The following is a 21,988-nucleotide window of genomic DNA, read 5'->3' as shown; positions in this document are numbered from 1 at the left end:
CTCTCCTAATGGCTTTAGGTTTTCTACATTACAGCCGTCTTGGTGTGGAACTGTGGTTAAGAGTCCTTGTTAGTCCAAAGCCTGCAAACAAAGAACAAGGCCAGATTACACCTAATGCAATTAACACCTTGGGCTTGTAAGTAAGCACAGCATACTGCGCAAGTGTGAGCAGTAGACATTAGAACGTGCATTGAATCGTACAGCCAGAGGATACTGAGCTTTGAACTTTGAGTCGGGGTGGTGCCATATGACTAAACTGATCATGAGGATACAAATGACGTGAATACTAATTACATGCTTCCTGCATTGTCGTAAGATAGATGGGTTTTAATGGATTTGCCTTCATATGGTATACACAGGCTTAGGGTCTCCCACCATTATTGCTCATTATTTTAAACATTAAACAACATCTAGCAATCAATCAAACTCTTTAAAAAGTACAACTGAAGGCCAAGGGGGGGAATCGTGATCCAACAGAATTCCTGGAGCTGATCCCACACTACTACTAGCCTACTTTCTACATCAAGGTCTCAGGAAGTCTCGAAAACTTGCTGCACAGTGCAGAGAGCATACAGTGTCAGCATGCAGCACTTCAAGGCGTCGTTAACAATCAGGTTTGCAAGCACGTAAAACAAACATCAGCAATATCACCAGGCTTAGTAGAACAGCAAAATACAATACTTCAATCTATTGATAACTGTATAAAATCATTTGTCAACAAAGGCAATGCAATTGTCATTATGTGGTAGATTATTATGAGGACAACGTCATGCTAGTAAGGGCAATGGCATAGAAGCAGAAAGGCAATACCAACATGTCATTAAGTAAACTGGAAAATAGCAGGTACAGACATTGGCCAACTGTTTGCTGTCCGCTAGTGAGTTTTGGTTTGACTGGTTGGTTTGGAGTCAGATGGCCATCATGTCTAACATGTCAGTCTGCATTTGTCGTCAACTAGCTGTCAGCCAGAACAACTGTGCATGCACATAAAGCAATCCAAAGGACCTTGATTTTATTTACCAGTCACTAGCCCTATGCCTTCCGAACATCCCTGATTGTATGATTCAGGCAGCATGTGTCTCGAAGAGCTCAAAATGCATAGCTACCGGTAGCTAACGCCAGTTAGTAGCAGCGTGCTATGGCATACAGCAGCTGCAGCCACCTTGCTAGCGAGCTATCAAGAGATGAACGAAAACATTACAAGGCGGCTAGACTTACATTCCGTTTCGAATAGATAGTCGTGTCCAAAATGCCTGTCAGATTGGTAAGGTAGCTAGGTCAGAGCATTAACCCTCCAGACACCTATTGTGTTAGCCTATATTAGCTAACAATATAGACCTAATCTGGTAAAAATCCTTTCTCCAGTGGCCGACCACTTGCTCCTTGAAAGGAGATGTGATGGATGCAGTGAAAGCGCTGTGCTATGGAGCTAGAATTAATTTCGAGGTTCCCATTCTCTATGCAAGCCATTCATGTTCATAATAATTCGAAAATGTGTTTACCTTTTACGGCGATAATTATATATTCCCGAAGGGTCACCGTTAGTTATCCACCAAGCTTGGTCGAGGCACAGTGCTAGGCGACAGCAGTATAAGTGCATTGTGGGAAATGCTGTTGCCAGACAGGCGCATCCACCTACGATTGGCTATGAAACGCTACATTGATGCGGTCCCTGCTTTGGTTTAGTAGGCTAGAACCATTGGCTCCAATAACCTCTATGCTAGAGAACAATGTAAAATTTCGCCCTTAGCTTTATTTGCAGCCTATTAATACATGTAGGCTATTCTATCTGCCATATCATACGCAATGGTTTAGGGAAAGAACATTATTAAAAAAATAAACTAGTTCAGCATGGTACAGACTTAAAACTATGGACTGGCCTACAATAGGCTACTTTCTTTAGAAAAAAATAATTTAAAAACACACTGTTTAGCCCTTGCAAATTTGTTAACAATAAATTAGCAGGACAAAATGAGAACCCAAATGTCCAATTTGTCTGAATAGTCATTTGTGTGTGCCCTTTAGAGGCTTGTGGGCGGACTATGGGAGAGTGGAAAGGCCTAATGGCTAAAAAGTATGTCATCAAACTGTAAATGTCAACTTTGTTCTCTTCTGTGGCGTGAAGTTTACAAAGCAGCTTCCCTAATGCTCCGGTCTGCATGCTGCACGTCCCCAACCATCAATGTTATTACTAAATTAAACATTTAAGTGCTGTGTGAAAATGAGCACACAAGAGATTCGAGATGAGGAGGAATATGATAAAAATAGGTAGCCTGGGGGACATCTGTCTCCTCCTCAAAACAGCATACATCTTAATAATTAATCGCCAGCCTGTCAGGGTCAGTTCAAATGCCTTTGTAATCCTTCCACATTTTTTGGGTGTCATCTGACTGATTTATTAATTTCAGATAGGCTGTCAATGGCATGAAAGCTAGTGATTCCACCATATGTGTGTAGTACTGTGCTGACTGACATTGTGACAGTTTAGTAGTCTATAGTGGTTCTCAACCTTTTTTTGTTAACAATGCCCCCTAGGCCACATCATAAGCCTGCCTATGCCCCCTATACCTAATTATACAACAACCAACGCCCTCCTATAAAAAATAAAATAGAGTTTGCAACTGAGCGCCCGCCCACCCCTCTTAAATGGCTCCTCAACGCCACCCCCACCCCCCAATAGAAACCTACGCCCCGTAGAGAAACACTTGTCTAACACAAGTGTCATCAAATGTATGACGTATGATGTAGCCATGATGTAGCCTTCTCTCATGCAAGGACCTGATACTTACATTTCTAAGTCAGTACACCTGTACACCATGTTCAGAGCTTTGTTTTCCCAGTCTGGGGTTCCCCTTCACGAAGCTATACAAAGGGCCATACATTACCTACCCTTCTCTACCTTGCAGACATCCTACTCATCTACATGCAGGTCAGCCTACTCAGTGTGATGGGATAACAGGAGCTCAAAAGCCCCGTCTCCCCCCTGGGCGCTTGGGTCTCTATGGAAACGAAATAGACAGTGGGCCTATTGCATTGCAGGCCTAGAGGCAGTGGCCTAAAAAGTCCTGTGTGAGTTTCACAGTGGCGGCAGATGGAGTAGCTTTGTGACATATGCATTGTGATGAATTGTTTGTCCATGTTAGGAAGCTAGGAAACTCGATGAAATGATTAGAAATGTGTGGCCTACTATTTTTTTTCAACTACTCTCTGTGTCCTATTTCAGATGTGTTCTTCTTCCATAAACCAAATATATTCCATCATATACCGGTACAAAATATAGGGCACTGTATAAGAATGCCCTGTGCAAGCATTAAATGAAGCAGGCCACACAAAAAGTAGCCTAATGCATTTACAGCATACGTCCTAAATTGCAGCTTTCATCAGAGAGAGTAGAGAGAGAGAGGTTCCATTGGCCCATTGTTTCCGGGTTCTATTATTGCAAGGGGGAGGGGGGGGAAATTCCCCTTTAGGCAGACCTAAGCAGACCTAAGGACTGTTCTATTCAATGCTAGGAGTATTATGACACGTCCCTTTAGGCAGACCGGAACCTGGTCATGTTAGGTGCCCATAGCAACCTATTACAATGGCATATCTCTATATACTTAAAGAATCTCTGCTTTCATCATGTGACTTTTGGTTAGTCTGATAATCCAATTCAAAAGATGGAGGCGCAATGATAGCGAAAGATAAGCAGCAATAGTTATTATCAGACCAAATTTAAACAAATAATGATTCAACTGACTCCTGAGCCCAGAACAGCACGCCCATGTAGGCCTATATGGTTATGGATGAGCGCCCCAAAACAGCGGGGCTGCCCTCAGTAGCATGCATCGCACCCAGATATACACAGGGCGCTGGTGGTGTGGATTCATCTAAAGTAGTGTGCATAACATTATTTTGGCAAATGATAGCCTATATACCATCCATTACATTTCTTCCACCTATCCAATTCATTCCGAAAGCGATGCTTTCTCTGATCCTGGGAATGACCGAAAACGATGAGGTAAGAGGAAAATTGTGGAACATGTCACCAGCAAGGCGCTGAAGTTGAGCAAAAATTAAGTCAGACAGTGCAATCCTTTATCGCATCTGTTCTGCCTGCTCCCTGAAGCTGGAAAACTTTTTCCGAGGCAGACAGACAGATGCGTCAAAAGGTAGGCCTAGGCAGGGCTGGACTGGGAGAGAAATGGGCCTCGGGCACTTCTGGCTTGAATATATATATATATTTTTTAAACATTTCTGAAAATAGGGCCCACGAGGGTGCGGGGCCCACCGGCAAATGCCCACTATGCCAGATGGCCAGTCCAGCACTGGGCCTAGGCCACGCAGTCAGAGACACAGGAAAGAACATCTGATGCAGTAATAAACTACTACGCTCCTATTGGAACAAATTAGATGTTTATCTGAACTAATTAGATGTTGGATTAAGAAACAGTGGTGATGCCTTAATCACCATGCATGCATGTGCTTTGTCTAGCAGCTAGCTCTTGATACAGATCCAGGTGACATCAAAGCCAGGTTTGTCCGTACTGAGGCGGCATACAGAAGTTCGGATAACTGGACCAAGCCTTTATGGACGCAGAGAAATGTCCCCAGCGGAAGCCCAAAAACAAAGAAATCCCAGATCTTCTGCGTTAGCTTGGTATCCAGATACAGCTGGGTAGGCCTATTCGCTTCCAAAGATAAAAGTACTTTGGAATATATATTTTTACATTTTTAGATCATTGTTCAGTGTTATACTATTATTTCACGTTAACAGATTCTAACTTAAATTCTTCATACCCCAAACTGTACTAACTTGGACTAAACTGAAGGCCGACCATCTACTGATACTTTTCAGGCAACACAAATGTTCTCCAAACACGCTGATCTCCAGCAGATGTTCAAACTCCTGACTGGCAGCTCAAAAGTACAGATAGACAGAAAGTAAGATGTGATACCAATCTACTGCACTCGCGCGTGCACACACACGCGCACACACACACGCGCGCACACACACACACTGTCATATAATGATTTGCTCTAGCATTTTCAAGGACAGCTGAGGTAAACACTGTTTCCTTATCTTCAGACCTGGCATGGCGAGAATGTGTGAGGTGATAGGCTCCGGAGAGCAGACTGTGTCCCTGATGTAGATAGATGAAGACTTTTATTCAACAGATTATTCAGAGGGCACAGAAATGGAAAAGCAATGAGATGTAGATGAACAACAATAAAAATCCTTGCACTGAAATGAAAGCACAACACAATGACAGTTGTTAAAACCTTCTTATATTTTGTAGCTCTCAGTGTGCATTTTTATGACTGTCATTACCAAGTTGTTGGACTCTGTGTGTGCCCATCCCTATTATGGGCTCAAGGACATTAACCAGAATGAAAACGCACACTGAAATCAAAACATTTCATATGAAGGACTCTTTTGGGTTTTGGGACTTTTTGCCTTTATTCAGATGAGACGTTATGAGAGCAGACAGAAAGCTTGTGGGGATGAGAGATGGGGTAGGCTTGGGAAATGACCCTGGCCGGATTCGAACCTGCAGTCCCTAGGGCAATGCATGTAGCCATGGCCGTAACTACCATTGAGGACACAGAGGTCATGTCCTCTGTATTTTTTTCAGTAATGTAAACTTTATGAGGAAATTCGATAAATGATCAACAATGATAAATTCAGTCTGCATACGCCACCCCCATTTATCCTCAAGGCAGTGAATAATGAAAACAAACTTAAGAGTTTGATTGAAGTGTTTGAGGCATTCTAAATTTACAGTACGCAGTAGGCCTACAGCACACATTTTGACCCCAGTATTTGAAAATGTCTAGTTACGGCCCTGCATGTAGCCCATATGAGGTCAGGTCAGGTGCATTAGTGTGCTTCACCACAGCATCACCACTCCAAGAGTTCTTAAATCCCTTTCACATTTTGGAGTTCTGTGTATGATTTTTGTCATTTGTTATTCATTTATGTAGGGCTTAAGAATGTTCTGGAAGTGGCATAAACAGTGCCAGAGATGGGTGATGGACTGCGACTGGCAGACAACTCGCACATAAGCAGTTCAGTGCTGCTCAACAAACTCTACGAGGACCTCAAGAATCACGCAGAGAGGGAGAACTTCAACCGCATCTGGGAAGAAATGTGCACTTGTATTATATATGCATGTTCTGCATAGAATTCTGCATGTGCTGTTTTCTCAGCAAATTTTCCAAGGAATTCTGAACTCTGATCTCGGATTATCTTCACATAAGACTATAATCCTCTGCCGTGTGTTTTGTTCCATTACATTACAATACATTTATCAGATCCATTTTTCCCAATACAACTTTGGAAATGAGGGCATACACAAGGTAATACGGGCTTAGATGAACACAGACAACACATTGGCGTATAAAAGTTAGAAAATCCTAGAATTTACACCAGAGTACATGTGCCTTAAGTGCATTTCCTTGAACAGTGACACTTAAACCCTCGGCCCAATTCAGCCAAATCTGCCTTTCTCATGATGGAAAACATTATCAACACTTCCACAGGAATCAGTTTATACCGGTCGTCCAAGCTGCATGCCATCCAGACGGTGAGGGTGCAGCTGCAGGTCCCCAGCCCGGTGGCCAGCCGCTCCCTGGAGCTCTCAGGCATGATGGACGCTGTCTGCGCCTCCAAGGACCTGATCTACCAGCAGGTGGCAGTAGAGAAGCTCATCCACGCGGCCGGCAAGATCTTGCAAAAGCACTATTGTCCTTTCCTCATTTGCAATTGGGACGGTGAATGAAGAACAGTCCCCCAAAAACTGTTGTGGCTGGGCTGACAGTGGGGAAACTTTATTGTTTTCTCCACAGAGGCGGGGCATCAGCAACATGCAAGGCCACAAGCACAAGTGGACAAGCCACAAGCACAAGTCTGCATATTGGAATACACACCTATCTCAATGCCCAGTGTTCTAGCCTTGCAAGGACGTGAAACACCCAGTGATTGGATACTCTTTGGTGGGTATCCAATCACTGGGCGTTTCACGTCCTAGCAAGGCTAGAACACTGGGCATTGAGATAGGGAGTACGTTACAATATGCGACCTTGCCTCCTCCACTTGTGCTTGTCTCCTCGCCCCACCTCCTGGCCCCTCCTCCGTGGAGAAACCGATAAAGTTTCCCAGCTGTCAGCCTAGCCACAACAACTTTTGAGGGACTGTTTTTCATTCACCATCCCAATTGCAAATGAGAAGAAGGCTTTAGAATTTAGCTTTTGCAAGATATTGAAATATAATGCTGTGGTCAGTGATGATTCAAGAGATTCAAGATTCAAGAATTTATTGTCATTGTCAAAAAGGCAACGAAATTGTGTTTGGGGTACAATACTTAGTAGTAGCAGGTTTCCAAGTAAAGTGCAAAACGAGGTAAAAGTGACACCAGTGCTTGACCCCCCCAGCCCCCCCATCCCACTTAAAGTGCAGCAGAGATTAAGTGCATAGTACGACACCCCCCCCTCTCTCAAACATGCACGCACGCGCGCACGCACGCACACACACACACACATACACACACACACACATGATAAGTGGAGGAAGCAATGTCGCATATTGTAACGCACTCAGGGTCCAGGATGACATGGCTCAGGGACCTATACAAGCACATGCCAGAATGACAGGAAATGCATCAGGGCTCTTGTGGCTCTTGTGTTTATGACAGACCCAGACACTTTCTTTCCCATCTTGAAATTTAACAGGGCTTACGACATGAACTAAAGGATTTCTATGGTGATCATACAATACTGTATCTATGTGAGTTTATCATGTCATAGTGACCGAAAAATGATAAATTCATAACCGTATGAAGCACTTCAATATGATGCATGAATTTGGAGGTTGTTTCACGTCTGACAGTAGATTAATTTAAGTTGACTTGAGTCTGCAGCTGTAGTAAAGTTAAAAAAAAAGTGTGAAAGTACCTTTCACGTCATTTGATATGTTCCACTGCTTATAGACGTAATGAACAGTGCTTGCGTCACCATGTTTGGTTTGGTATTTAGCAGTCTGACAACCTTTTTGAGTTTTTTTGTGATCCATAGAAAAGACTACCGGATTTGCCCAGCATTATCATCTCCTTATAAACCAACAGCATCAATTTGCATATATTGAAGCTTGTGCCAGCCAGGACTGTATATATAGCACCTCCTTTTTCACAAGTGACCTAAGAGAGTCATTAGTTTCTTGCAAAACCACTACTATTAGGACATGAATATACCAACAAGCAGAACACGGTCACCCGCGACATTCACTCAGCAGGAAGGCTGCTACATCAGAGACTTTATATTACCGTACATTGTGCGTAGGTGCGTTTTAAGTAGAGTGAAAACATATGCAGAGAATCTCTTGGGCCGCTGTTAGTCGAGGGTTTATGCAAATACATCAGGCAGTAACAACAGTAGCAGCAGCAGCAGCACCAGGCAGACTGAGGGGGAGAGGAAACTGAAGGAAGCGAGGAGACTGTTTCAGGTTGCCAAATATGTCTGAATTTCGTTATAGCTTATGGTGATGATGATGATGAAGATGAAGATGATGAGGATGATGATGATGATGAATGGCATCATTAGGCTTAGACATTAGGGTCAGTGACAAATAATAACAACATTTTGTATTTATGTGTGTTTCATACTGTAACTTTAACAAAAAAAAAATTCTAATTGCTCCTGAAACTGTCAAATGGCACAACAACAATAAAAGATTGGGTATTCACTAGAGATGCACCGGATCCTGATTTTTAGGATCCTGCCGGATACCGGATCCACTGCTTAAAGAGCAACATTCAGGTTAAAGACTGCTGTGGACGAATGAATAGTAACATAGTGTAAACGTATGGTTCGGTTGATTAATGTCACAAAAATACGCTATAAAAAGTGCTTTTGGAGAAAATTGTATAAGATTACGCTCTTGGTCGAAAAAAATCCCCTTGGCGACTGTGACGTGGCCTCAGGGGAACGTTGATATTAAAACACGTTCTAAGCTGAGAGAATACTGGAAAAATATGGAGGAGTACGAGGAAGAGTTTGGAGGTTTTGTGCAGTACGACGGACCTGTGGCGTACAACTACGAGCCAATAAGACGAGAAAGGGGGCAGAGCCAGACGCCGGGGCCGGTCATGGGAAGGATAAATGGTCACAGGAGAGAGATGGAGATGTGGAGCATCGAAAACCAGTGGAGAGTGGAGCAGGTGTCCTGGTAAGTGACCGTAGCCTAGGCCTACGCCTTTTAAGCCCCTGTATATATATTTTTTTTCTTTAAAAAAATATATATACACGTATAGGCTAATGATAGCCTACATTTAAGCCAACAACAGTCTTCTAGTAGGCTATGCGGCGCGATTGCACAACCTAAATGCCAGAAATATCAGCTGGCCTATCTACTAGCTGGCACGCCCCCGATAAGGATCATTCCTGAACAGATTCATTGTGATGATGTTTTTAACAACTAACAAGTTCTACATGAGGACTGAAATCGTGGCTTTAGGTTTTGTTGTGTTTACTGTTATGGACTTCGTGATCAGTGAAGTGAAAAAAAAAAACGCTGTCGTCTGGTAACCTGCTTTAGGCCTAATCTGCGCAATAACAGAAGCACAATGCGTTGTAAGCTACTTGACGTCAAATTAACCCTTCTTCCGCCACCCACAATATTTCAATTCTACCTTCTCCAATGATTATGTTGGTCCACAAACGACTTAAGGTAGACCTAACACAATGAGTTAATGACCTATGCACATTTATTTGACAGGTGCCTTTGTACCCAGTGCGAGTCCATGACCTCGGCGTTGGAGAGCGTGTGTTGCAGGGAGATAGAGGAATATCGCGCTCTTCTTGAGAAGCTCCCAGAGGACATTACCAGAGACATTACCTGCCTGACGCGTCGTCCTGGTTTCCAGGGTGTGTGCCTTGACCCTTATGTGCTGGAGGTGGCATATTTGGCATTCAAACAAGAACATGGTCCTCTCCAAACCACCAAACCAGAGTATGTTTCCATCAAAGCATTTCACAGATAATGTTTCTATAGACTAATAACACATATCCACTTACACCAACATCTTTGTGGCACTGATGCTGATTGACTGATGCATACAGGAGTTTACCATGTCCTTAAGTTGTGTAGCAAAAGTCATTGTAACTGTCAACTTTAATTGTAATGAATACCATGAAATTGCAATAGTAAGATGAAAATTGTAATTTCCCACCCTAGGCAATATCGATACACAGCATACCGACAGATTGTCCGCTGGGCATATGGCACTTTGGGTCGACAGATACGAAAACCTATTCCGGCATGCGTTGTGGCTGCAATAAGGAGGCATTACCCAGAGGAAGGAGGGACCTATAAAGGTTTTGAATGGGCTGATCATGGGGAGGATTCTTTTTCTTTTAAATAAAATAAAGACATTCACATGCACAAACGGTTTCAGTAGTTTTACATTTATTGTATTTGGAGTCTACACTTGAGATGTGCCGCTAGTGCTGAAGCGTGAGTGCCGTTGAATATGTTGTCCGACTGCTTCATCCTTGGCAATCTTCTGGAGAGAAGAGGTGAGGGGAGGTGGTGCAGTGGAACCCAGAAGAGCACTTCTGTCTTGGAGGGCCTGTGGTGAATTTGTATACCCCTCCTCCAGGGATGTCATCAGTTGTGAAGCGTAACCTTCAGAAGAATAAAGAATAACATGAATACAATACAATGTATTATAATTGTTCACATACACAATTTACTCTATAAATTTAGTGTATTAATTTTTCAATGTATAAAGTCTGGAAGGATAGTGGTTGAGTATTTCAAAGCATCAGGAAGATTGAAAGCGTTTCTTAAGATCAAGAGATACAGTGTTCATGTTCAGAGGATGTGGTCGCTCAAGGTGACTGTGGCTCTTAGAATTTTTTATTTTCTATTTGGATTACTGTATAGACATTGGAAACCCAAATGTATCTACTCACCATAAGATGCTTTTTCCACAATTGGACGGACCACCCAGCCACCTTTCTTGAATCGAGGGTACCGGACTGCGTAGCGTGCCTCTCCAGTACTGGTCCGTGCCACATCTCTGCCACTATTGCAGTTAAAGTGCAGTGCTGCCAACAGCAGTCTGAAAAGTACATTTGGTACACAAAACGGATATGCTCAGTCTAATGCAACTGCAAATAAAAGAACAAGGTGAACGTTGTCAGTTCAGACAGGCGTAAGGCATGCACGAGAGGGAGTCACATGATACCAAAACTCGTTAGTTATCATTTTATTCCCTTTGGTGACCCATATGTTGGGAAACACTGCGGTAAGGCAATGCTTAAATGGCATATTTATTTTTCAGTGGTGTGTGATACTGTCCCTGCATTAGCTTTAGACATATTTGATGTCATCATTGCATACCTGCTAAACATGCCCAGATAGGAGAAGCCAGTATGTTTTGGCGCAAAGCGTAGGATGAGGAGTGATATCCTCCAGAGAGTAGGTCTGGTGCTGGGGTGACAATTTTCTCACATCCTTCAGCAGGGCTTTTTTGGCTGCAATGCTCTCCAGCTTCACAGCAGCAGCAGATCCTGTTCAAAACACATGTACACACAGACAGTGCAGATTTTCAATAATCATCTGAAGAAATGTTTGCAACAATTTAATTGCATATTGAATTAACACAAGTAAGTCAACAAAAAGTGTTGTGAGTTTACCTGGTTCCAGCCACTCCTTGTCACGTGCCTCCCCTTCCAATTGCGGATGGGCACAGCTAGGAAAGGCAGGCGTTTCATGATGATGAATGTCCTGCACATGGTGGATCATGCTGGTCCATTTCGCCTCCATCACATCCGGATCTCCTGAAGGGGTGGAAGCAGCCGTCCAGTAGAGGTGATTAATTATCGCGGGCCTCCAAAGGCTTAGGTCCTCGCACCCCCTCTCCTTTGCGCCAGCATCCAGTGCTTTCTGAACACCTTTTCCAAAGCAGAAACACAAACTATTAGTAAATGTGAACTCATACCTTTACACCTGACCAGAACTAGCAATATAGCACATACTTACTTTTTCCGATATGCCAAATGTCAAAAAAATGGCTTGTTTCTGCCATCTGCTCCCGGACCCATTTGGCCACCTTACAATAGGAAAGCAAATCAGTGTAAATTACTTGACTGAAACTGTTCATTTGAGTGTATTGAGATGTGCTCCAGAAGGGCAAGTTATGGTCAGGCTGTCCGAGCATGTACCTGTCGATTTCTGTCCGTGATCAAAGTGGAGACTTGCATGTTTTGCTCTTTCAGAGACTGGATGCTCCTCTTCAACCCCTCTAGCTCACACCATGAGCTGCTAGGGACTTCTGAACTCTGGAAAACCAGATGAAAACGGGAACATTAAGGTTACGCCGAATCAAAACCAAATGAAAACACGTTTTGGTTCCCATTTAAAGTCATTAAGATATTGATTAATGTCTTATTGTAATTAATCACTTAAATCATTTTTAGTGCCTATACACGTGTAGAAGTAAGAAAATAAGGTTAAGAACCACTGATCTACATGAAACACCTCATTTTTAAGTCTGTGACATGGACGTACCTGGACGAGTTGTACATCCAACACCTTATTGACTCGGTCTTCAATCAATGTGTAGCTGCCATACTTTGCACAGTGTCCAGGGGAGTCCGATCTAAAAATATCAAAAAAACGGTTGAACTCATAAGTTAGTCCTAAAACACTTTTCCTTGTTCTTCATCAAGGACATACATACAACATGCATATAACTACCTACCGGCAATCACCTGAGAGGACCAGTCCACCATCAAGCTCTTTGAGCTCTCGGATGATCTCCTTTTTCTCCTCCTCCCAGGCAGTTATAATTGTTGGGATCGTGTAGAGGCGTTGATGCCGAAAAAACGTGGGGGCGCTAATGCATTGCAGTCCAAACAACTTAAGCATACTTATGGTCTGGGTAGCCATGCAGCCAGTAAAATGGATGGCGCCACTAAGTGTAAGGTTGAAAGCAGGCATGTTTCGGTGTAGCATACGTTGGTTTTGCCAGTTTTGCTGATGGCCACAGTTTCCACATGACTGAGAAGAAGGGTAGTATATTAGTACGACTATAAACCTGAACATTTTTGCATTCACAAGTTAGAACTGAGCTTCTCATCATTCAACTAAGATCTTACCTGCTGAACTTTTATGTATGTCCCTTGCTGGAATATTATGCGCCCCTGGCTTTCTTCACCACATGCCGGACACGTGCTGAACAATGACAGGAGCTGCTCCTTCCCAACAATGAACTTGTCAGTATCACTGATTAAAAGCGAAAGAGAACACATGGTCATTCTATGTCTATGACAATGACATTGTGACAGGCTCAATATGAAAAGTTCCTGTAACAAAGGAAAGCTACATACTCGTCATTGGTACACTGAGATTCCAGCTGCGCTTCCCTCCTCCTCCTCAGACGACTCACTCAGCATGTCTTCATCAGGATTCCACGACACATCCCCAGACTTGTCCATAGCATCTGATAATTCATCTTCACTGTGTTCCGGACTGACCAGTGGTGTTGACCGCCATCCATCAGATTCTGTCTGGGTTTCCACACTGACCATCTGAGGCTTCAACACTACCTGCACATCTGAGAAAAAGAACTTCATTCAACACGGATGAAACAACCAACTTCATTAAAACTACAATCTGTAGCATTTCAGGCAAATCTTCAGTCAGCATCAGTTATGGTTTCATAAATACATGGGGTGTCACACATTGCGTCTCATCATTACAAGATTGCCACATTTTTGTACATTCACATTGCATGCAATTCATGCATGGGCAGGAATTACTGTTCTGCCCTGCGTATGGTGTTGGGTTTTCAAAACTTTTCAGTATGTGGTTAGACACTGCCATCTAGTGACATTTACAAGCACATTCTCAAATAATCAGTTCAGCTCGTTTCCTTAGTGATGATAAACTTCCTGTGATACATCCAAAATAAACACCAGGAGACTTCACCGCCGTCTCCAATGTGGCTCATTGTTTTTAGAAACTTTAGATCAATGTGAAGGGTTCTACAGCTGAGGGCAGAAGAATTACTATGAATCACTTTACCTATTGAACGATGGGTGCGTCTAATGTCACACTGTGTTTCGCGGTGGACTACTAGCTCCGATTCCACATCATCGACAGGCTCTGCGTCTCCAGTAGGACAGGTGTCATCCTCGTTGGCTACTACATTTTCTTCTAAGGCCTAAAAGTACAAAATGTCATAAAATAAACTTCAGAAGAGCTTCGAGATAGAAGACAGTCCGCAAATGTAGTTACGTGTATGTGTAAACAAAGCAAGGCGTTCTGGAGGATGGCAGACTACTTTTGTGTGACATATAGTCCACTGACAGTTTCAATGTCAGCAAGATTTTCATCATAGGGGAAAGGGCAAAGCGCGTGTAAAACCACCGAAGCATTTACTAGAAAGTGTTCGACTACCGTTTAGTAACACGGGCGGGAAGCTTATAGCCTCGCGACTTCACATTTCGAATCACTGGAACATAGCAAGCTATAAGCTACCGTATCCAGTTTCTGTCAATAAACTGACAGTAATTCATTTCATCAGACAGTTACAAGTGACTAAAGAGTAGAGATTAAGTATACACATAAATATTATGGCAGGACTTACTTACAGCGGCGATGATCTCTCTTTTCCTTCGTGCAGCATCACTCCTCCTTGCCTGACCAGAGCTGGAGCTAGCTTCCCCACCAGTAGCTCTGGGGTCATTTGCCTGACAAGCCGATGAATGGAGGGAGGGAACGGCCTCTTTACACAGTCTCACAGCCACTTTTTTACGAAATCCCATGAGGTGCTCCATCACGTCCCCTTTCTCATAGTCGTCTGTAGTGAAATGTTGCTCACAGATGACTGTGTGAGCTGTAACAGAAGCTGCAGAGAAGTTCGCTCTCTTCATCTGTACAAAACGGACCCACGCTCGGAAATTTTTGCTTTTCCTGCTCGGAAAGCCATGAAGACGATGTCCAGTGACATTCGAGTTGGCACATCCAGCGCAAACACAAATGTTGACCATGGTCGAATCGCAAAACGTCGATAAAAATCTCTCACTGAAAACACTGCTAACTGACTACAACTGACTGACAACTACCACGAGCTAAACCAAAACAATAGGCGTTCCCCTGATGCTACGTCACAGAACGCGCCGCCCCAGAGGGCGTGTTTGCAGGCCATAACCTGAAATTGGCAAACCTTCCGCTATATTTCGTGCTGACTGTTGGTGTGAATGTCTCAATCCCCTCGTAGTATGTTTTGTTACGCTATTTTGACCTAATTATGTTCAAATTAGGCTACAAAATTAACCTGAACGTTGCTCTTTAAGATTCTGCCGGATCCGGAACCGGATACCGGATCCTACGAAAGGGTTGAAAATACATAGTCTACTCACACACGTGGGCCCTTTTTATTACGTTGGCTCAAACTATTTTTTAGACTCATTGGCTTACTGACAAACTGCCTGCAACGGCCGCTTCCAAAGGGCTCTCACTCCATGCAGTGATTGGGGTTGTGAAAGACTGACTGAAAAGCCTAGGCTACGTAAAAACTAGAGATGCACCAGATCCTGATTTTTAGGTAACTGCCGGATACCGGATCCACTGCTTAAGATCCTGCCGGATCCGGATCCTGTGAAAAACCCTATTATCCTGCCTTTTCCGGATCCGGAACCGGATCCGGTGCATCTCTAGTATTCACCTTCAACTACACAGAGTAACATGAGGATTGGAAAAATGGCAATGCTGCAACAAAAACAGAACCAACATCCACGAACTCTGAGGACTTATCAGCATGACAATGATCCAAGCCACACAGCTGGGTCAATGAAGGAGCGTATGGAGGACCACCAGATCAATACACTGTCATGGCCAGCCCAAACTCCAGGCCTGAGCCCCCTTGAATACCTCTGGAATGGGATCAAGAGGAAGATGAATGTCACTAACCATCAACCCAAGCTCAGCAACTTGAATTCTTGCACCAGACTTGGAATAGGTCATTCAAGAGCAAAGTGAAAGACTGCTGGAAAGCAAACCCATTGGAAGCTGTGATTAAAATCAGTTATTCCACCAATTATTAATTTCTTCCTAAGTTAAAACATTACTAATATGATATATATTTTAAAGTGAATATCATCTGGTTTTCTTTGCCTTTGTCAGGTCTAAAAACATAGCATATTTTGTATTATTTTGACAATTTGTCATTTTCTGCAAATGAAAGCTGTAAATTACAAAATTTTAATTCGTGATTCAGAGGGAATGTTGTCAGTAGTTTATAGAATGAAACAATGTTCATTTTACTCAAAGACATGCCTATAAGTAGTAAACTCTGGAAAATTGTCATTTCAAAGTGTTCTCTTTTTTTATTCTGTACATAAATTCCATAGCATGATTTCTTCAACTCATTTTGTCCTGTCTCACCTGGAAGTGCCAAGTGCCAACTGCAGGGGACCTGCCATAAAGCTGTAGCTTTTTTCTAATTTCTTGCAAAAATGACTTAATTAAATAATATCATGAAAAGTGCTTCCAGTGTCTTTGTTTACCCCTTCAGGAAAGAAAAAACACCCAGCTCCTCTCTTATCTCTTTACCCAGTGAGGTGACTAGCTCATGCAGTAGGCCTGCCTTCTAGTGGCAAGAAGAAGAAAAAGCGGCAGCACCAGCAGCATGGCTCAGTGGGCCCAGTTACAATCACACACAACCAGGACTGTGGACAGCTTTGGCCTGGCCCAGGACAATTTCATGTCAAAGAGCCTCCATCCAATGCATATAGTGTACTGAGGACATGATCTGCCCCCCCTCTGTCCCTGGCCCCTGGACAATACATTCTGCATTTTTACTGCACAGGCTTCAGTAGGCTTCTAGATTACATCAAGATCTTGGTTACTGAGTGCAGTCATGGGTAAGCGGTTGGGCAGTCATGTGTAAGCGGATAGGGCATCGGACTTGTAGCCCAAAAGTTGCAGCCAAGTTGGTGCTCTGCCCCATCTTCCCATCTTCGTCCCACCGCATAGCTGGCTGCGCCCTTGCCCCCTTGTGAGGCATAAATGCAATTTCGTTGTGTGCTGTGTCACAGTGACAATGGGAGTTGGACTTTCCCAGATGGGCTTTCACTTTCACTTCACTTTTGCAAACACAGTTGGTCAAGTAACCCAAGGTCCATGTGACATCTACCCACTGGCATTGAAAAATCTGTTCCTCTTGACCCAGTCTCTTGTTGAGTGGTTGTAGGGCTTCAGCCTGTCTTACATCTTGTCGGCCTGCCAGCCTGTCTATTCTCCATGTCTCTTTATGTTGAATATGTGTTATTTTAAACACTCAATGCACGTTTCAGTTCAGCAGCACTGCAGTGTAATAGTTTTCTGGTAGTTTCACCTTCAATTCTTCTCAATCATTGGCACTTCCTTTGTGAACACATTGGCAATTTTCCCAGAGGAAAACAAAGTTGACTAATAATTATGCACACCTGATATAGGTTGGGCTCCTTCGATCACAGGTGAAATAAAAAAAAATGAAAATATCATTGCAGAGGTATACTTTTTAATCAAAGAGATCAATGCAGACAGAGTGCAACCATGTTGTGCGACCATTTAATTTAAAAGCTTTTCTCTTCGTCAGACACCTTTCTCAAGTTATATGGGTAGATTATGTTTTCTGATTCAGTTGATCACCTGAGTCATTTTATTGTAAGAGTGTGTGTGTGTGTTTTGCCAGTATTAAACCTCTTCTATTAGCACTACAGGTAGCCTATTATGCACCGGCTGTAAATTTTACAATGTGCAAAGGAGTACGACCTTTAAACCAAGGTCGTCCATAGTAAGTTAGCCAAACTGTGTTCTATAAAATGAGAGGAACGGCCAAGTGTGTTACAGAGCTACACTTGAAGGGTTCAGATGCAAAACCCCCTAACTACATTTCTAAAGACCTGCACTTCTATATTTTTAGAGAACCCTGTTGTTGGTTTGGTTTACATTCATGTACTTGATAATACATATAAATAGTTATATTACATAAATACAATTAAAAAATGTGCAATTTTGATAGCTTTGTAGTTAATAAAAATGAATTAAGATTATTTTCTGAAATGGCACTTAGGGGGTTTTGCATCTGAACTCTTCACTTTCAGTGCTTGTGGTTGTAGTGCTTTATTCCATTGGCATAAGTCTTGGACTAAAATCCATTACATTTTTGACCTTTATGATTGACTACAGTATCTTCATTAGACGCTAAAGTGCATTTCCTTCTCTTATACAACTGGCACAGTCGTATCAGTGGCGTAACAAGTCAGTCACGGGCCCTGGTGCGAGCATCCAATACGGGCCCTGAGAGGTTGACGCGAGGATAGGATATTTAGGATATAGATAGGATATTTAGGATATAGATAGGATATATTAAATATTTCACATCTAATACATGGACATCAAAGTTGACATTCACTAAGGAAACATAATGCAGTTTTGATAACTTACTATAGTTGAGACATACCAATTTTCCCCACAACCAAATCAGAATTTATTGAAGTGGTCATTTTATTCATTTTGGGGATGGTGATGGGCGCCGGGTTGACTGCACCTGCTGAAACTGCTATACTGTACTCCATGCGTAAATTACACAGAACACAATGGTCCCAGATGGCAGAACAATTTCTATATACGTCAGTTGGCAGAACAGCAGTGTTTTGCTCAGGTCGCCCATCAACTGATTTTGTGTGCTGTAAAAGTAGCCCTGTACATCCCACGAGGACAGGAGCTACTGGCCCGTTGCCTGATTGCCATAGACCTCAGAACTCGTTGTTGTGTGTAGCCGAGCCGAATGCGCTGCTTCACCGCTAGGGCGGCGCCCGGGTAACTGGCTCGGGCTCTGCAGTGCGGTGCCCTCCTTCTGCCACTAGAGGTCAATAATTGAGGCCTGCAGCAACAGAAGAGCTTAGCCAGGCCAGAGGCCACCCTGGATGTCATCTCTTCCTGTTCTTCTGTGCTGCTGCAGGGACATCAGACTCCACTCCCACTACAAAATAAAATGTCACATACTTCCCATGTAAGCCTAATCAACATAACAGTCAAGCTGAAAAGTACAGTGTAACACTGAATTATTTAATGCTCAATAATGTAACCTAATAGGAGCGCAAGGATGACTGTAGCTCAGAGGTGGGCAAACTCAGGCCCGGGGGCCACATGCGGCCCGTGGAGCCATTTCATCTGGCCCGCAAAGAAAGACCAAGAAAGACCACTTTAAAATCCAATATTATGCTGTCATCCAACATTATTTAAATCAGGGGTCTTGTGGTTTTGAGTGTAGCCTCTTACTGCAGCAGGGGTCGCCGGCGGGCCTATTCACTATTTGTTGAAAATACTCAACTACATCATAACAACCTTGCTATGACAGTGCCGAGAGCCATAAGTAACAGATTAAGACATAGATATTACAATTTTGGTGACAGTAAGGTTATAACATTGGTGCTGCGCTAAGGGGTTAACCAAGCTACAGCATACATCTAAGCACATTTCATTACAATGTGCAGGAATGAAATAGCCAAAAAGTTATGTCAGCGTACATTATTTCTCATTATTGACACAAGTTACCTGCAATCTGGTCCTTCGGCCATATTCTTACCCCAATACGGCCCTTGGGCCAAAATAATTGCCCACCCATGCTGTAGCTCATACCCACATAAGGGACCACATTCTGTTCAAAAAGTACAACCAAAAGAAAAACATTGTGCAAATGAAGGAAGAATGGCAGCGTATTATCATCTTGTGCTCATGTCATTGTCAACTATGGAATATTTACTTACTCTAGTCTTCGGCAGAAGGAAAAGATCCCACCTAGTCAGTCTTCCAGTGGACTTTGGTAATGTAATAACATTGTTAACAGATTTTCATTACTTTTTCAAAACCACAATCTATGACAAGTCTGAGTAAAATATAATACTTGAGGCATGAGACGTGTTTTGTGATGTCTGCCTTCTAGGTATTGTGTGAAAGGAGTGGACAGACACTGTTCATACCTGCAAACTCAGGAGGGTTGAAAAAGGTGACTAACTAATCGCGGCGACCCCCCCCCCACAAAAAAAAAAAGAACAGGGAAAAAGACACTATTTTATTTACTACACAATTAGAAAACAGACTTCTGAAATTATTTTATTCCTCACCAGCCAATCTATGTCTTACAAGCCAAACATACACTCACCCAGAGGCAATTCTAGGTTAAGCTGGGACCCCAAGCGAAAATTCAACAACTACTGTTGAAGTCTTAGCTGTTATTCACCATCTAGTTTGGGGGCCCCAAGCGGCGGCCTATCTGACCTAGTGACAAGAAGCGCCTCTGCACTCACCACCTGTCAAAATTGAAGTTGTCCTATTTACCAGCCAAAAGGAGGGAGCACATGCTCACTTGGGGTTGTGTTAACTTCGAGCCCCACTGCAATTGACTATGAAATTAAAGCATTTGTTGTTTTTGGCTAAAGAGGGTAAATAATAGGAAAAAGTAGCCTATAATATAACTACCTAGGCCTATATAAAATAATATAATATAATAAAATAGGTTAGTCGAATGCATTTCCCCAATAAAATGGTGTTGTACTATTTGAAGATTTATTTATTTATATAGATTGTAGAAAAAGATAACAGATGCCATCTAGGTTAGTAGGCTATTTAGATAGTAGGCCTAGGCTATGTCCTTGGTGGCTAACATTAAAATCATGATAATCATATAGCTATTGAGGGGAGGGGGCATGACAAATAGCTATTGCTATGCATTCCTCTGACGTTTATGAAGGTTTCATCGAGTGTGTACGTGGGCTCTCGCTATTCCCGGTTAAATGATCTGACATAGGGAACCGAATTTAGTTCTCTTCTAATCTGCCAATTTATAGCGCAGTCTGGCCCTGCCTACCGTCATTCTAACACATTTTCTCACTCTGAAGTATTCAATACCGTTTTGGTCAAAATGATCAAAACAAAGCATTGAGATATTGCCCTCAATTCAAATAAAGCGAAACATCCATGTTAGGACCGCAGAACTGCTGCCGTTGGGCTATTTATTTTTCAAGCTTAGCTAATGAGACAAATCACAATTCCCAAACCCTGCTCAGATCCCATTTACCTTGGTCCTTTGAAACGGTGATTTGGACAGCGGTCATTTGTAAAAGTAAAGCGACAGTACCAAGGTAGAAGATAATGACAGGGGGGGATATGTGTTTCGCGACCACCGTTTCATCAGCTGTTCGCTCCGACTGGAGCGGTGCCTTGGAAAGTTTTGCCGCCAGTTGAGCAGTCTGAATTAGCGCTCTGATTGGTCAATGTTTCCCCCGACACACGTTACCGGCCAATGGGAAGGACAGCCAGTAAAAGATCAATAGAATGTCGCTCAACCATAATGTCTGTAGAACTACGACTAGCAGATTCTATCCAGTCTATCTGTCTGTAGTCTTTCTCTGTCTGCCTACCCCCCCCCTCCCCCCCCCCCCAAAAAAAAAACTCTTCGGATCTACACGATTCACGTAAGTGACCTATTTTGAGATCAAAACGGCGAATTTCGCCGAAAGGTGACAAGTTTGCAGGTATGACTGTGGATTACTCTGGCCCCAATCCACTGAGAGATTTCACGAGACCAGAGATGGCGATTATTACATATCTTTGCATTTGTGGTGTGAAGGTGTGGATTGATATGTTCACTCAGGAACAGACCAGGTTATGCATCTCTGCAACGTGATTGATGAATTCTGGCTTTCTGGCTGAGCAACCCTAATAGTTGATGACCCTGGAAGTTTATACCTCACTCAGTGCCATGTCTAGAGATGCAACAGTCTCCTGTGATGAGGAGAGGTTAGGGCTGTCGCTGTTCTCAATTTGCCTGATGAAGACCGGAGGGTCGAAACGTTGCATAGTGCTAAATTTAACAGAAGACAAGCAGTGTTGTGGACTTAATGCACTTAACCTGGGTTATTGCTTTTATTGTCCTGCACCTGACCCATT

At 43.0% G+C, this 21,988-nt stretch overlaps 1 protein-coding gene and 1 pseudogene across 2 annotated transcripts; one reads left to right on the top strand and one right to left on the bottom strand.

Annotated features, from left to right (window-relative positions):
* Positions 1–8,817: 8,817 nt before the first annotated feature.
* On the top strand, positions 8,818–10,400 carry LOC134446656 (uncharacterized). 2 transcript variants are annotated; one of them, XM_063195966.1, is made up of 3 exons: positions 8,818–9,205; positions 9,755–9,988; positions 10,214–10,400. In XM_063195966.1, exons 1-3 carry the CDS (start codon positions 8,859–8,861, stop codon positions 10,398–10,400), a joined length of 768 nt encoding a protein of 255 aa, XP_063052036.1. In that variant the 5' UTR covers positions 8,818–8,858. The 2 variants fall into 2 exon arrangements, with proteins under 2 accessions (XP_063052036.1, XP_063052037.1); XM_063195967.1 differs by having other exon boundaries at positions 9,755–10,324.
* Positions 10,401–10,422: 22 nt separating this feature from the next.
* Positions 10,423–15,293, bottom strand: LOC134446657 (uncharacterized; annotated as a pseudogene).
* Positions 15,294–21,988: the final 6,695 nt, after the last annotated feature.

The sequence above is a fragment of the Engraulis encrasicolus genome, chromosome 4 (assembly GCF_034702125.1).
Source record: "Engraulis encrasicolus isolate BLACKSEA-1 chromosome 4, IST_EnEncr_1.0, whole genome shotgun sequence".
Lineage (NCBI taxonomy): Eukaryota > Metazoa > Chordata > Actinopteri > Clupeiformes > Engraulidae > Engraulis > Engraulis encrasicolus.
The sequence above is the reverse complement of the archived record's forward strand: the minus strand, read 5'-3'. Positions and strand labels throughout refer to the sequence as shown.

Bases quoted from the DNA above. Each gene is read 5' to 3' on its own strand.
- LOC134446656 (XM_063195966.1), top strand. From the start codon at position 8,859: ATGTCACAAAAATACGCTATAAAAAGTGCTTTTGGAGAAAATTGTATA. The intron at 9,206-9,754 runs GTAAGTGACCGT...TTTATTTGACAG, and splicing joins AGAGTGGAGCAGGTGTCCTG to GTGCCTTTGTACCCAGTGCG. The intron at 9,989-10,213 runs GTATGTTTCCAT...TTCCCACCCTAG, and splicing joins CTCCAAACCACCAAACCAGA to GCAATATCGATACACAGCAT.